This window comes from Microtus pennsylvanicus, chromosome 3, assembly GCF_037038515.1.
Source record: "Microtus pennsylvanicus isolate mMicPen1 chromosome 3, mMicPen1.hap1, whole genome shotgun sequence".
Taxonomy (NCBI): domain Eukaryota; kingdom Metazoa; phylum Chordata; class Mammalia; order Rodentia; family Cricetidae; genus Microtus; species Microtus pennsylvanicus.
In genome coordinates this window covers 16,136,082-16,150,711 of record NC_134581.1, presented here as the reverse complement: position 1 = coordinate 16,150,711, position 14,630 = coordinate 16,136,082, and the positions used below count along the sequence as shown (strand labels likewise).

The following is a 14,630-nucleotide window of genomic DNA, read 5'->3' as shown; positions in this document are numbered from 1 at the left end:
TAAGTGATAGCAAAGGCAGCCACAGGGGTGTAGTGGTGGCGGTGATGAAGGTGATATTGGCAGTAAAGAGTAATGGAGATGATGGTGATGAACCATCATGGTGGTAGATGGGTGAAATTCGCGATGAAGATGCTTGTGGTGCTGATGGGGAGGACACCAAAATGATGATGGAAGAAATGGTTGTGGCAGTAACAGGGTAATGTTGGCTGGCTGAACATGGTGATGTTGGTGTAGGAATGGAAAGCCACTGTGGTTGATGACCCACGTGGGAGGGATGGTGGGGTGGCGATAACATTGTAGAGGTAGCGGGGCTCCTTGTGGAGACAGCTCTTGGGTCAGTCCTGAGCAACTTGACCCCCTGGCCGACTGCTCTAGATGGAGGCAGAACACGGTAGGGCTTGCCTGGTTCCCTTTTTCTTTTAACCTCCAGTGAGCAGAGCCTTGTGGGTAATGAGATGCAAATTGACAGAAAAGACAATGAGCCAGCCTGCGGCCGGTGGGGCAGCTTTTAGAGTCAGACTGATTGCCTTTGTGCCAATTTGCATGGCATTAGCTGTACACATCTCTTCCAATAGGCTCGTGTGTTTTACCAGGTCACCTGTATGGTTACAGTCTACAAGAGGCCGCGATCCCAGACCATAGGGCCAGCCAGTGCACAGCCGCCTTGACCCTGACCTAAACAGGGGTCCAGTATGTGGTTCCAAAGAGTCTGGGGTTGTGGGGAAGTGCAGTGAATTGAAGGGCTTCATGGTCAGTCAGGGATAGGTCCCACAAGGCCAGGCTCAGAGAGATTGCTTTGGTCAATACTCTGTGTCCGTCTGAGCATGAGGCAAAGAAAGATGGCAAAGGCCAGAGCTAGAGAAAACTCGCCCTGGCCTAGTATGCCTCAGTATATACCCAGGTTCTGTCCCTAAGTGGCATGATGGCTGGCAGTCCTTTCAGGCCTTGGCTCCTCCAATATGCTGTGGAGCCAATAGGCCCCAACTTCATGGCCTTCACATTAAAAGTGATGATCATCCAGCCAGGCCCTCTCTGTGGTGTGCTCAGGAAAGTGGCCCAGGTCCACATCACATGTCGCAGCCCTCTGAACACTCATTGTCACTCCACTCAAGGCTCTGCCTGGGATCTGCTTGGACTGTGAACTCAGATGGACTTAGGTGCATTGGAAACCAGGTCGTTATCCAAGCCCGACCCTCTTGTCCATCTGCTAAGCTTCTGTCTCTATCCACGGTACTGAAAGTTTGGGCCTAACCTGCGCTCGCTCTCTGAGCCCTCAGTCCCTCTGACCCAGCATCTACCAACCAACCTCACTCTGTGCCTCTTTCCCGTAACAGGTAGCCCTCTGCCCTCCACCCTCAGCCCAGCCAGTGCCCCCTTAGGCACCTCCCGATGCCCGTCCAGCCCCGCCTCCCTCCTCACTGTCCCACTCCCTCTCCCGAGGTTGGGCCTAATCAGAGCTAATCAGAAAATTATGAGCTGCCTGATTACTGATTAGATTTCTAATGTTAATAGAGTTGAGAAGGGCCTGCTCAGGCTATGTTTTAGGGAAAAGTATAAAAATAACATCGTGAGACGAGAGCATGGTGGCTGGGTGAGGGCTTGGGCTTTCATTGGGGTTGGTGGCCCAGGCCCAGCTTCCTATAGCAGAGGGTCTTTCTAACACCCTACATTCTGCCAGTGAATTTTCAAACCCAAGCAGTTTTTACTGTAAGAGTCCTCGGGCAAGTTCTGTGTTCAGGTCAGTGAAACTGAATTGCAGTTAGGAACAGTTAGATGGAGTATAATGGAAACCTTATTGGCGACGTGCCACACAACAGAAGAGCCATGCTCATTGGCCCCCACATGCCTAGCAAAGGCCGAGAATACGGAAGGTGCTCGGTAAACATTTAATGTCAAGGAGGACACAGAATCACATTAATGCCTTCCCTCGGGAGCCACCACCCTTCACCCTCAATCCAGCCAATGAGCCCTCAGGCACAGCCCAGTGAGCCACAGTGAATGTTAGAGACATCTGAGTAGATATGGAGGTTGGGGGCCTGCCAGGAGAACGTACTGGTCCAGGGCGAGGGTGTCACTTCTCCCCAGGGACTAGGCTCCTGAGCTGATGAGGTGTATGTGACCACATACTCAGCTTCATTGTCAACAGACCCCAGTGGCTTTCCTTCCTGTTTCATCACTGACTCGACAACAGCAAGATGGGGCTGGCAGGTGACACTGTCATGTCTAGAGGGGGGTTGAAACCCTAGAAAGACAATGCCAGTAATCCTCTCTGCATGGGTGCCAGGTGACCCTTGAGCTTAGAGTCAGCCTCATCCTGCCCACATCTCCCCTTCTCTGACCTTACTGACCACCATAGAAGCCTGAGATCACGCAGTGCTTTTGGTTAATCTGGGCCTGTGTCCAATACTGAGACTGCACAGATCCATAAATCAAGTCCCTGCCCAGAGGGATAACATCTGGAATAGAGTCAGACACAGTATGGGAGCCCCAAAGGATTCTGGATCCTAGCCTAGCAGAGAACCAAGCTTCCTGATGCACGTTGGTAAACACCAATTTCAAAGGATGAGGGGAAAGATAAGGGACAATCCAGGCTCAGGGAAGAACACAAACAAGGGTTTGCAACCTGAGTGTAGAGGACAGCATTCAAAGTCAGCACGGAGGGAGAGTGACAAGGTTAAGACAGCCCTTTTAAAAATGGCAACCAGAAGCCAGGTGTGGTGGTGCACACCTTTAATCCCAGCACTCAGAGGCAGAGGCAGGTGGGTCTCTGTGAGTTCGAGGCCAGCCTGGCCTACCTATCAAGTTCTGGGGTAGTCAGAGCTACACAGAGAAAGCTTGTTTGGGGGGATGTACTATGGCAACAGGAGCTGAGTCTGGTGCCACATACCTGCCTGTAATCTCAGTACTCAGAGGCAGAGGCAGAAAGCTTGCCTAGTTTATACGATGACTTTCAGCTAGCCAGGCTACATAGTAAGCCCTATCTCAGAGACTACACATTAATTAATTTAAAGAAAAATGCAACAGAAAGGAAGCATGATCAGAGTACCCAGAAAACACATATAGGAACCAACATGGTGGCATAGGCCAGTAGAGACCCAGATGGATGACTTCATGCCAGACACTTTGGGTCTGGAGGCTGAAGTTGGTGTTGGGGACTCTGGAAGAGTCTGATCAGGAAGATGAGGGGTCATCATTACGGCTTGGTAGGCTTGGATGAGGACTCTCTTCTGGGTGCTTGGTCCCTGCTGTGGCTGCACCAGGTTAGAGATCAGCCAAACTTCTGGGAATAATAAGCAAGTCTCAACCAAAGAGCAGAACAGTCCATTGACATGAGTTGCGGAAGTCAAGTCAAGCCAAGGTTAGATGGTCAAGTGCGCTGAGGAATAGGAAGGGAACAATCATCAGAGACAAAGGAAAGGGAAACCCAGGACCTGGGGTTGTGTGTCCAAAATGAGACCATGCTTTGCTCTCGGTCCAGACCCATTCTGTCCATGTCCCCACAGCCCTGAAGGGCTCTAGTTCCCATTATACAGGTGAGAAACCGTAGCCAGAGAAGTGAAGGCAATGGCTGAGCCTCAGGAGCTCAGGCCTCCAGCTTGGGAGGTGTGAGAGGGGCAGCATTGTCACCCACAAGCACATACACACAGGCCTATGTTTGTCTCAGAAATGTAGCCTGATGAGGGGCAAAGGTAACAGTGTGCTCCATGGGGAACTCAGATAATGCCATGCTGATGCTGTCTGTGTGTCTGGGTAAAGGCTGAGAGAAACTTTGATGACTGTACTAGGTCAGAACTCAAAGGAAGCAAATCTGGTTAAATTATTGGAAAAGTTCCCCTGGCTCACCAGGGACTAATTCACCTGCAGAGAAATATAGGTTTCGTGCTGCGGTTCAAGCAGGGTGGGGAATACAAAGTTCTCAGTCACTGGCACCCTCAAGGGGTTAGGCAGGGCCAGACAGCACCTCAGACTGAGCCCCTTCAGTCCTGGCGTCCACAAGGCATACCCCTATCTCAGTGCCCCTTGGTGGAAAACACTTACCTACAGCCTGGCTCTGAAGTCCGTACCCAAATGCCCACCTAAAGCTGTTGATTGGAAATAGTGGTTTGTTTCTTACCAGGTGCCCTCTAGCTGATGTCAACAGGAGTACCTAGAGGTTGCAGAATGGCTAGGTAGACCTGTGACACCCTCCCCCACGCCCCCAGCCCTGTGTGGCGATTCAGGTCTACACTCAGCCCTCCTAAAAAGCAACCCATTGCAAGAATCAAACTCTTCAGAGAATCCACTTCTCCTTGGGACCTCGGAACTGCTTTGGAAATTCAAACTGACCCCAACAATGTATGCCAAGCCACAGAGTTCCCTTTCCTAGTCCCTCACCTGGTTAATATATATTTGGCTGCCATCCAGTGATAAAACCTGCTCTTTCTATACAGACTGGAGTTCCCATTAAAGCTGAAGCAGTCAAGCCAGTGGGACTGATAGCCACCTGTGGATGCATTTGCCTGCTTTGTTCCCTGGGAAGAAGTGTCTCCAAGCTAATAACTTTCCTCTTCTTAATGTTAAAATGTACCCCACCCTAGCCCCCTTTTCTGGGGGTCACATACCGGTTACAAGAGAATGTGGCTTTTTGCATGGGTGTCTTCCTTAGGGACCCAGTCCTTAAAGACCCAGTATTTTCTGAGGAATCTTGTGTGGTCTGAAAGTCACACCTTGGAGACACCAGATGGGGCCGTGGTCTTGCTGCCCCCTCCTCCATCCCAGACCACACTTTATATCTTCCTCTTTTTCCTGAGAAATTGAAACATAAACCTTCCCTCCCAGGTGGCATGGAGTGGTTCAGGAATCAATAGCCAAACTGATGTGGTCCACAGGGAGTTGTGGGGCCCAGGCCCAGAAGTGGAGAAGCAGCTCCGCATCTGCAGAGAGGGACCACTGCTCTGATGAGGTTTTCTCTGTTACATGTGTTCTGACCTTTTTGTAAGAAAACAAATCCATTTTTTTAATACATGTAGTGTGTATGTGACCTGTGAGGGAAAAGGTCAGGAATCCTGTTGCTGTCAACAAATGCAAGGCACTTTCCTTGCAGGACTGGCCATTCCAGGGGCTGTTTGCTATTTGGCTGTTTCAGTTGCTAGAATTTGGGTGAGGGGTTGGGGTTTTCCATTGTTCCGGTGGGGAGTTTATCTTTATGTTGGAAGCAGAATTGGATGGATGGAGGAAGGAACCTTACAGAATGGGCCAAGGCTGAGTGCCTGCCCTGCTTCCCAGGAAAGCAAGCCACTGATGTGTGTGTCCCCATGACAGGGCACGTAAGGCACGGGTCTGGCTGACCTGCTGTGCCAAAACTGGCACGCTTTCCCTCATCCTTTAGAATTCCAGAAACTGGGGGACTAGGACAAGGCCTTCCCTCAGAAGGTCATGATCAAGGTCGTATGTACAAAGCTCTGACTTCCTCGTGTGCTGAAGATGGTGTCAGGAAAATGCCTGGGCCACTAAGGAATCAGCAGTCCATGGACTGAACACTGTCTGTTTGTGCATGCACAGACTCAGACCACAAGACACACAGAGATGGGTCTGAGCTGGGGTGCTCCTGCTCCCTGGCTGGGGTGCTTTGGTGGACACACCATTGCCTATTCAAGGCCAAGGTGGCAGGGAGGGGAAATTTCCAGGGCCAGGACCCCCAACACAGCCTTCACTACTGCTCCCATTGTCAGACCTGGGTCTCCAGCTCTGTCTTTGCTGAGCTGCTTCTTGCTTCGTTATTATGCAGATATTTTAATTATGCAGATATGTTTTTAGACAGTTTTAAATATGTATATTATTTACTCATTAGACCATAACAGCTCTGGAAATTGGAAATCTGTATTTAGTATCTATCAGTGCACAATATGGATCTAATGTGGGGGCCCTCGGGGAAGGAGAGAAGGTGACAGCAGGAGAGGGCTGAGCTAGGTGAGGCTACTGGGTAGGACTGCTGGGCTTGCCTCCCTCAGGACTGGACCCAGTGGTACCAGGGTTAGTTGGTAAGCTCTGGAAACTTCTGGGAGACCACTTTACTGATCTCCTCTGTTGGGTAAAGAACAAAGGAACCACAGGGCAAAGCCGCTAAGTCTCACCAGCCAGGCATACCTGACCTGATTAGCTCCTGCCCTGAGAAGTTTGTTGCCCAACCCTCCTGGGTTTTGGCGCTAGGTAGACTGAAGATGTCTCTTTAACCACTTCCTGACCAGGTGGCTGTAGCCATGGCACTAATCCTCTGTGCCTCATTCCCCTCAGCTACAAAAGATCCCCTCTTTGGCATCCCACAGTCTTCTCTCTGGCATTGAGCCTTGGCCTAGGTAGGAGCTGGGCACATCTGATGCTAGCCTGATGCTAACCTTCTGACAGCCCTCCTGCAGTTTCTCAGGGCATCCATCTGGTGCTGCCGCTCCTCTCTGGACTTCCCACCCCATCACAGCTACCTCCTGACTCGTCCTTCCTACCCCCCTGTACCCCAGATCTCAACCATCCTGCACATACATCCCAAGTTCAGGGCCTCTTGCCCTAAACCTCTCAGATCCTCTTGAAAGCAAGAGTAGCTACAACTAATTAAAACAAAAAAAAATCTCTAAAACATTCCCCTCTGGGCTGTGTGGTTGAACAAGTAACAAGTCCTGTTTGATGGGCAGTTGTCTCCAGAACCTTCTGCCACCAGCGCTGGGCTAAGGGGTTCCCAGGTGAAAGAAGATTTAAAAAAAAAAAGGCAAGAAGTATGGAGCGCTCAGCCTGGTGTGAGAGAAAGCAGGCTTTTTAAGAGGGTGACCCATGTGAGGGCTATTGCCTCCCCCACTATCCCCAAGCCCATCCCAGGCCAGGATATAGGGACTCCTACCCTTCAGGAACTGTCCATGGCCCAGGCCCCCTATCTCACATCATTGTCTGTCTCAGTTCCCCTAAGCTAAAGATGTTTAACTTAGTGAAATTTGAAGGTACTGGTGGCTGTACTGCTCCCCAGGAGAGTATTGTCCCCAGCCCAGCGCACAGCCGGTCCTCTTCTTTCTTGCCTTTTCTTGTAAGAAAGGCTCCTGGAGCTGAGGGAAATTGATTGTTAAGTGAAACTCTCTGATAATTGCCTCTGAAATACCTGCTGTTATCGTGATGGACTTGGCTGGGAACAACCGTACTCAGAATCCCACTGCAGCCCCCTTTAATGCTGACCATGGTGGGGACATCACAGGCCAGGCCAGACACCATCGGTAACTTCACGGCAGTAGCACACCCTGCAGGGTGGTCCCAAGAGGCCAAACCTCACACCTGCAATCACACACCTGCCTGGACAGGGCGCAGCTCAAGCCCCAGACCTCTGTACAGGTCCAGAGACACGCCAACCTTGATTTAACAAATTCACTATATGCTAGGATCCAAGTTACCCTAAACCTAATAGCAACCAGGTACTTCCCCCTTGAGCTCCAAGATCAAGGAGATGGCAGACACACAGAAGGTTCCCTGGGTGTCATAATGGAAACCGGTGCCTGGCAGGAGTCAGGAATTTGTCAAGAGCGAGGGGGTGAATCGAGCTAGAGGAATCTAGTCAGAAGTGCATGGAGGGGGAACAGCATGTACAGGGGCCTGGTAGCAGGAGGCCAAGGACTAAGGCTGGCTCCAAGAGCAGAGCCCAGATTCCGAGAAAGGAGTCAGTCCCAGGGGGACAGTCACTCAGAATCCAGGCTAAGAACAGAATGTCTCTCCCTTATCAGCAGACACCCTGGGGCTGGGACCAAACTGTAACTCCAGCTCAACCCAGAGTAGCCTGTAGGTTCTCCCCCTTGTATCTCCACCTGTTTCCTTCCCTACTCATCCTGCCTGCCCCCAGCCCATCACAAGGGCACTAAAGAGATGGAAGAAAAGTGCCAGGAACATAAATCTTGGGGGAGAGTGAGGACCCCTTGGCCAACCCAAAGCAGGCCTGACTGTTAATGGGCTTTGTAAAGATAAAAACCCAAGGCTCTCAGTACCCAGCCTGGGCCAGGCAGATGGTGTTAAACTTAGAGCCCCCACAGAAACCCGAGGACGTGCACTGCCTGGTAGAGGCAAAGGAAAGCCCACCAGCTGGGCAAGGGTGAAAGGAAACTTCCAGAGAAGGTGGGTAACCAGGCAGCAAAGCAGATGAGAGAAGGAGGCCCTCAAGTGGACAAGAACCTGAAGGAAAACTCCGGCTGACAGCTACCTATGAGAACTGCTAGGCTCGGAGAAAGGGGTGCCAAGAGCCTACCCACACTCCGTGTGGGTCAGTTACCACCTCCAGTTCACAGAAAGATCTGGAGGGCCAGAGAGGTGAAGCCACTTTTTTTTTAAGACAACTGGAAAAGCATATTTTATTGTGATGTTCTTGTTTGTGCACAAAGTCTCATGATAATATATATATATAGTACTCCTACTGTCTTCTCCTCCTGAGCACTGGGATTAGAGGCCATCACCTCACTGAATTTCTTTTTTTTTAATTTATTTATTTATTAATTAAAGATTTCTGTCTCTTCCCCGCCACCATCTCCCATTTCCCTCCCCCTCCCCCAAACAAGTCCCCCTCCCTCGTCAGCCCAAAGAGCAATCAGGGTTCCCTGCCCTGTGGGAAGTCCAAGGACCACCCACCTCCATCCAGGTCTAGTAAGGTGAGCATCCAAACTGCCTAGGCTCCTACGAAGCCAGTACATGCAGTAGGATCAAAAACTCATTGCCATCCTCATTGTCCGCTATGTTCAGCGAGTAGAAAACCATATTGAAGCAGACCAGAGCTTCAGGGGTGGTCCCGTGACCACTCACCCTCCCACTCCCGGGTCTGACGGAACCTTGAACAGCAGTGGCCTGCCCGCCTCACCCGATCCCACCGACCAGCCCTTCCTTCCCACACCACTGGACCTGCCTATTTAGCAGTTCCCACACGTCCAGCGCCTGGGGATGGACTGATTGATCTGTAACACCGAAAAAATAATAATGGCTTGATCGTTACTGAGGATTAAAAGTAATCCTTTTGCTGTGGCTATTGCAACTCCGTTATTCACGAGTCAGCGGGCTGACCCAGGCCTTTGAGCCCATGGGACTCTGAGAGCTTAAGGAGACCAAGGACTGGGGCCCTCCCTCCCGGGTGCTGCCTTACTTTGTCTGCTAGGTTATAGAGCCTGAGACCCTCATATTCTCAGGGCCCATGAATTCCAGGGTCAAAGCTGTGTGCTGAGGAGTGAAGGAGCGTACCACACACACACACACACACACACACAGGCCAGTAGTTGAAAGTAACAGATTCTCTAGCCATGGTTCAGTTTGGTGTCTACAGCCCATCTCCTCTCTCCATCTTTTGTATGCTAAGAGGCCTTAATCTGGCTCCTATATTGCCTTACATGACACTTATAAAAGGCAGTGGCCTCTGCAGAGCCCCAAGTAGCCTCAAGTCCCACTTCAAAGTACATCTGGGGTCCCAGGAAAGACAGGCATCCACTAGATAAGAGAAGGGGAGATGCACTGATCATCCAAGGCCCCTGCTTTGAGGTATGCCTCGGGGCCACTTCCCTGGACTTGCTGCATCTTTTAGCCTAAGTAGCTTTGTACCTGGTGTAGAGTGGTATCCACTTAAAATGGCACACGTACCTCCACAGAAAGGTACTGGATTGTGAAAGTTGAGGTCTCATTCATTCATCCTAGGGGTTTTAGGCCAAGGAGGATCCGAGATTTTTTTTAAAAAAGGATGAGTTTTGCAGAGTCTCAAGAAAACTTTTACATGAAAGCATTTGAATGCCTGCTGAGCTTCAGGGCAAGTGACAGTCACATGATCAGATATGCACTCTGAGATAAGGCTCCAGTCTTGAGTGTGGAATGGATGCAGAAAGATGTGATTTGGAGGGCAGGACCACCTAAGAAGGACAGTGACTAGCAGGCAGGGAGTTAGTGATGACAGGTTGGAAGGAAGGAGACAGAGGTCTCAAGAGAAGAGAGTTAGCCTGGAAGTGGTCGCGCACTCCTTTAATCCCAGCACTCGAGAGGCAGAGGCAAATGGAACTCTGAGTTCAAGCCCAGCCTGATCTACAGAGTGAAGTCCAGGACAGCCAAGGCAACACTGAGAAACCCTATCTCAGAAAACATCAAATGAGGTGGGGGGGCGGGAGGAAGGAAGAAGATGGTTTATACCAGGACTGAGATGACTTGCCACACAAGCTTAAGGAACAGAATTCAGAATCCGAGAATCCACATAAAAAGTGGGTGGGTGTGGCAGCCTGCCTATAATCCCAGTACTCAGAAGGTGAAGACAGGATCCCTGGACAAGCTAACAAGGCTGGTCAAATCAGCAAACCCTGTATTCAGCAAGAAGCCCTACCACATTAAATAAAGAAGACATTTGACACTCTCTGACCTTGACATGCATACCCACAAACACACGTGTGTACACACCCATACCCCACATATGTGTGTGCGTGTGTGTGTGTGTGTGTGTGTGTGTACACCCACATACAATGACAAGCGAACTGTTCCAGGAGGACATGTAGTTCTCATCACTTCAACTCAAGTAGGTTGACGATCGCCCCCAGGAGTGTCCAGGAGCTCCAAGGCCTTGGATAGGCTTTATTAGACCCTCTTCTCTGGGGCCTACATGCCTGATGGATGGGGATGCAGTGTCCTGAATACCAAGAGACTGGGGTCTTCTGATTCAAGTTGGAAACCTAGAGTCAGGATATGGGATGGGTGGGGCCAAAATGAGGAACACTAGTTATAGGGGCCCTGTGGGGGAGTGGTCTTTGGATCTCGTGGACTAAGCAAGGTAGATGTAATAGTAGGGGATGGGCTAGGACTCCAAATTGACCCAGACTCACTATGCATCACTATGTTCCAAGCCCTGGACATCCTCATCTGAGAATTCACAATGTTACCACACATAGTGGGCAGTAATGGGTGTACATATGGCGCTGGTCAGGGGAGGGCTTGGCATCGGTGTCCTCCCCACAAACTGACACCAGTTACTAGTGGTGGTTATCACCAGATTCGTTTTTCAAGAAAGTCTAGAGGACCATACTCAGTTTTATCCTTGGAGCCTTGGCCCTTCCTGAAGGACAGAATCCGTGGGAGTCCTAGGTCCAAGCCCAGAGGGTGGCCATGTGCCAGTGCCATCACCATAAACCTCTGGGATGTGTCCAGTACCAGTAGTACTGAGCCTCATCCCCCTCGGCTCTAACCAGCTCCCTGGTGACTATACCTGGTTATGCTCTAGTTTACTGTTCCCCACCGTGAGGAGCAGGGCTGGCTGAGTCGGCTACGTCTCCCCATCTCAGAGTAGTCTAGCACTAAGCCTGCTTCGTGACAAGCACGATATGGACAGGTACAGGGGCGCTCTGCCCTCAGGACTGGGCTCCATTGTCAACGGCCACTGAAGCTAGCCTTCAAGGCTGGGAAAGGCTCGTGTGGGAGGAGGCCTGGGAGCCCTGCGGGGGCCTCAGGAAGCCTGGGAGAGGACAGCGAGTCTGAGTGAGTGGAAATGGACTGTAGATATGTCCTGCTGAGCCTGGCCAAGGCAAAGTTACACGATGAGACACGCAACAATGTGTGGGGTTTCACACCCTAGCTTATAGAGGGTAGAGGGTAGGTACCACTGGAGCTTGGCCGGGAGGTGCCTGTGCTATCGTCCAAGCGGGAAACACTGCGGGGCCGGAGACCTGTGGAAAAGCCACTTAGACTGCCTGTGCTGGCAGGCGTCCTGTCTCCCGCATGATCCAGTGTGCTTGGTAAGGTGTCCTTTCCTACAAGCTGGGCACTATCTGGGCTAATGGCAGAGGGAGATCCTGAGTCATCACGGTCCTCAGGAGTACTGGACATGGAGAGGGCGTTGGGCTGACATGGAGCAGGCATCCTGCCTCAGCCTCTGACTCCCATGTATGTTCTCTGTCCCTCAGAGACTGGCCGACGCGGCAGAGAATTTCCAGAAAGCTCACCGCTGGCAGGACAATATCAAGGTAAGAACTACAGCATATGTTGGACCAGAAAGATGGCTCGGCAGTTAAAGGTGCTTACCTCTGACCTGGCAACGTCAATCCCCAGGGCCCTCTTAGTGGAAGGAGAGAACCCACTCCCGTGTGTGGGCCCTCTGACCTCCATACATACACTGTGGCGTGTGTGCATGTAGACACATACAATGAACAAAAAATAAATGTAATTTAAAAAATTCATACCACCCTCCAGCGTTCAGGGTATGACACCTTGAACTTGGGTGACATGCAGAGGAGGAGTGTGTGCTGCACAGACCCTCTGGAGGGGCACTGTTGGAGCACAAAATCCTTTGTCCAACCCTCAGCAAAAAAAACAAACAAACAAAAAAAAAAGCTTTCCTCAGTGTTGGGGAATGCAATGTAGATATAAGCCCTCTGTCACTCCAGAGGAGTCTTGGGGTGACCCATAAGCAGACAGCTTTGTTAAAATGGCCCTCCCAAAAGAAGATACCATGAGTCTTAGAGAGTTCCAGGGTCTTAGGTGCCTCTTGACCCCAGGACTCATCTGAGAATTTAATGTCATGACCGTGAAGAGGCCCTGAGAAAGGACATTGTCTGTCCTCCTAGGAGATCCCCAGGCTGGGTCCCAGGGACTGGCCTGCCAAAGTCACAGAAGTCTTTCCTTCCACCATGCAAACACAGACGGTTCAAACACCTTGGGCACAGAGTGTAAAGAGCCCCAAGGGCCAGAGGGGACAGAGCAGCCACACCAGCCTATTCCTGGCTGTAGCTGTACACTCCTGACCCGTCTTGTTGGGCTAGTGTCTGACTAAGGCAAGGCTCAGGGAAGCCTTTGAACCAGGGGCCATGGCACCCTCAGTAACCAGACCAGGGAACAGGGCTCCATGGGTCTGGGCCATGGTTCCTAGTAGTCTCCTTGCTGAACATAGAGAGGCACCAAAAGCTAGCCCCAGGATCCTGGGAGTACTATATAGGATGAGGGTGGGACATATATTGCCTCCTTCCAGCTCTGAGCCAATCTGATCTAGACCCCTGTGCCCCAGACATCAGGTAGCGTTGTGACCCGTACTCGCTGGTGTCATTTGTTGGTAGTAGAGATTTATAGCTGCTGTCAGTTCCCAAGCATTCAGATCTGTGGCCCGGATCTCAAAACAGGCTCCTCACATTCTCCTCAGACTGCCCTCCCCTGTCTTGCCTTGCCCTCGTGGGAGCTTCTTCCACAACTTGGTGGATGTCAGGTATAAGGAGTGCACATGTTACCTGGAGTTGGGGGCAACAGCTGATTTCTTTCTTTCTTATCTCATTCTCTCTCTTTCACGGGAACCAGGATCTTGAGCATGCTGGACAAACACTCTACCATGAACTATACATAGCCTAAGATGATACTTTCAATGACTGCATAATTAGTGACTCACCCCTAAACTAACTGGACTCCCTGGAACCCAGGAGAAACCCTTCTCTTACCTGACTCCATCACAGCCCCGTCTCCTCTCAGCCAGGCATCACTTTGCATGCCTGTCGTCACAGCACTCAGGAAATGGAAGCAAGAAAATAAGGAGCCTGCTTCAGCTACATAGCAAGTTCAAGGCTAGCCTGAGCTACGAGACCCTTACCTCAAAGATGGGAATGGTGGGTAGAGAGATGTCTCATTGGGTAAAGGCGCTTGCCGTGCAAACCTGGCAGCCTCGGTTTGATACCAAGAACCCACATTAAAGTAGAAAGAAGAGCTGACTCTACAAAGTTGTCCTCTGACCCCTCCACCCGCATCATAGCATATGAATGCTACACACGCACACACACACGCACACACACACACACGTGTACACACATATGTGTTTCTCTCTCCTCTTCTAGGAGATTCAGTGCTCTCTTCCAGCCTCTATGGGCATCAGGCATGCGTATGGTACACAGACATACATGTAACCAAAGCACTCATACATATGAAATTAAAGAGTAAAAAGAGAGGAAGATAGATAGACAGACAGACAGTGCCTCTTATCTGATATTCAGACCATGCTGCTACATCCAGATAACCCCTGCTTCACAGTTCCACCTGCCCCGCCCAGCCCTGAGCCTGCACTCGGACCAGCTATCTGGCTCCTCCTGCATCCTTCCATAGCTTTGTTTCTTGGCCCTTCCTTTCTACCACTCGTTCTACCATACTGAATACCTCTGGAGGCCCCTTCTGGTTCCTGGGTCTTTGTTTCTGCTGGTCTCCGCCTTGAATCCCCTTCATTCCCCCTAGGATGCCCATTCTAAGCTATTATCTCTCCTCAAACCATTATTTCCTCCGCCCTCTGAGTATCCAGGACCCCCCACACACACACACTTCTCCTCTTCCTCATTTTTTTTCTCCCGTGAGTACTTATGCTGAGCAGGGCAGGAGTCAAGAAATAAAGGCTCAAGAAGCCTGTCCACCTCTTGGTTTTCTTTCCTTCCCAGTTCAAGCCCCAGAGAGGGAGACAAAGGCTTCCACAGCTTCAGACCTGTTCTTCTTCCAGGTTCTTCAAAACAAACAAACCATGTGTTTTCCAGTGCTGTCCTGCCAGGTCCCTTATCCGTGGATTTCAGTGGATAAGTGGACAAGCAATTCCACTTATTCTGGACCAGGGTGGGCACTGAGGATGCCTGAGAGAATGTGGGAGCTCAGGGGTACCCAAGAGCACT

At 50.9% G+C, this 14,630-nt stretch overlaps 1 protein-coding gene across 9 annotated transcripts in view; it reads left to right on the top strand.

The window, feature by feature from the left end:
* The window catches only part of Cacna2d2 (calcium voltage-gated channel auxiliary subunit alpha2delta 2), a 130,381-nt gene that overhangs the window by 86,181 nt on the left and 29,570 nt on the right, over positions 1 to 14,630 (top strand). For all 9 annotated transcript variants that reach the window (XM_075964733.1, XM_075964732.1, XM_075964729.1 and 6 more), the window contains exon 4: positions 11,910 to 11,969. In XM_075964733.1, coding sequence (XP_075820848.1) covers positions 11,910 to 11,969 — 60 coding nt within the window. The remainder of the gene's footprint in view (positions 1 to 11,909; positions 11,970 to 14,630) is intronic.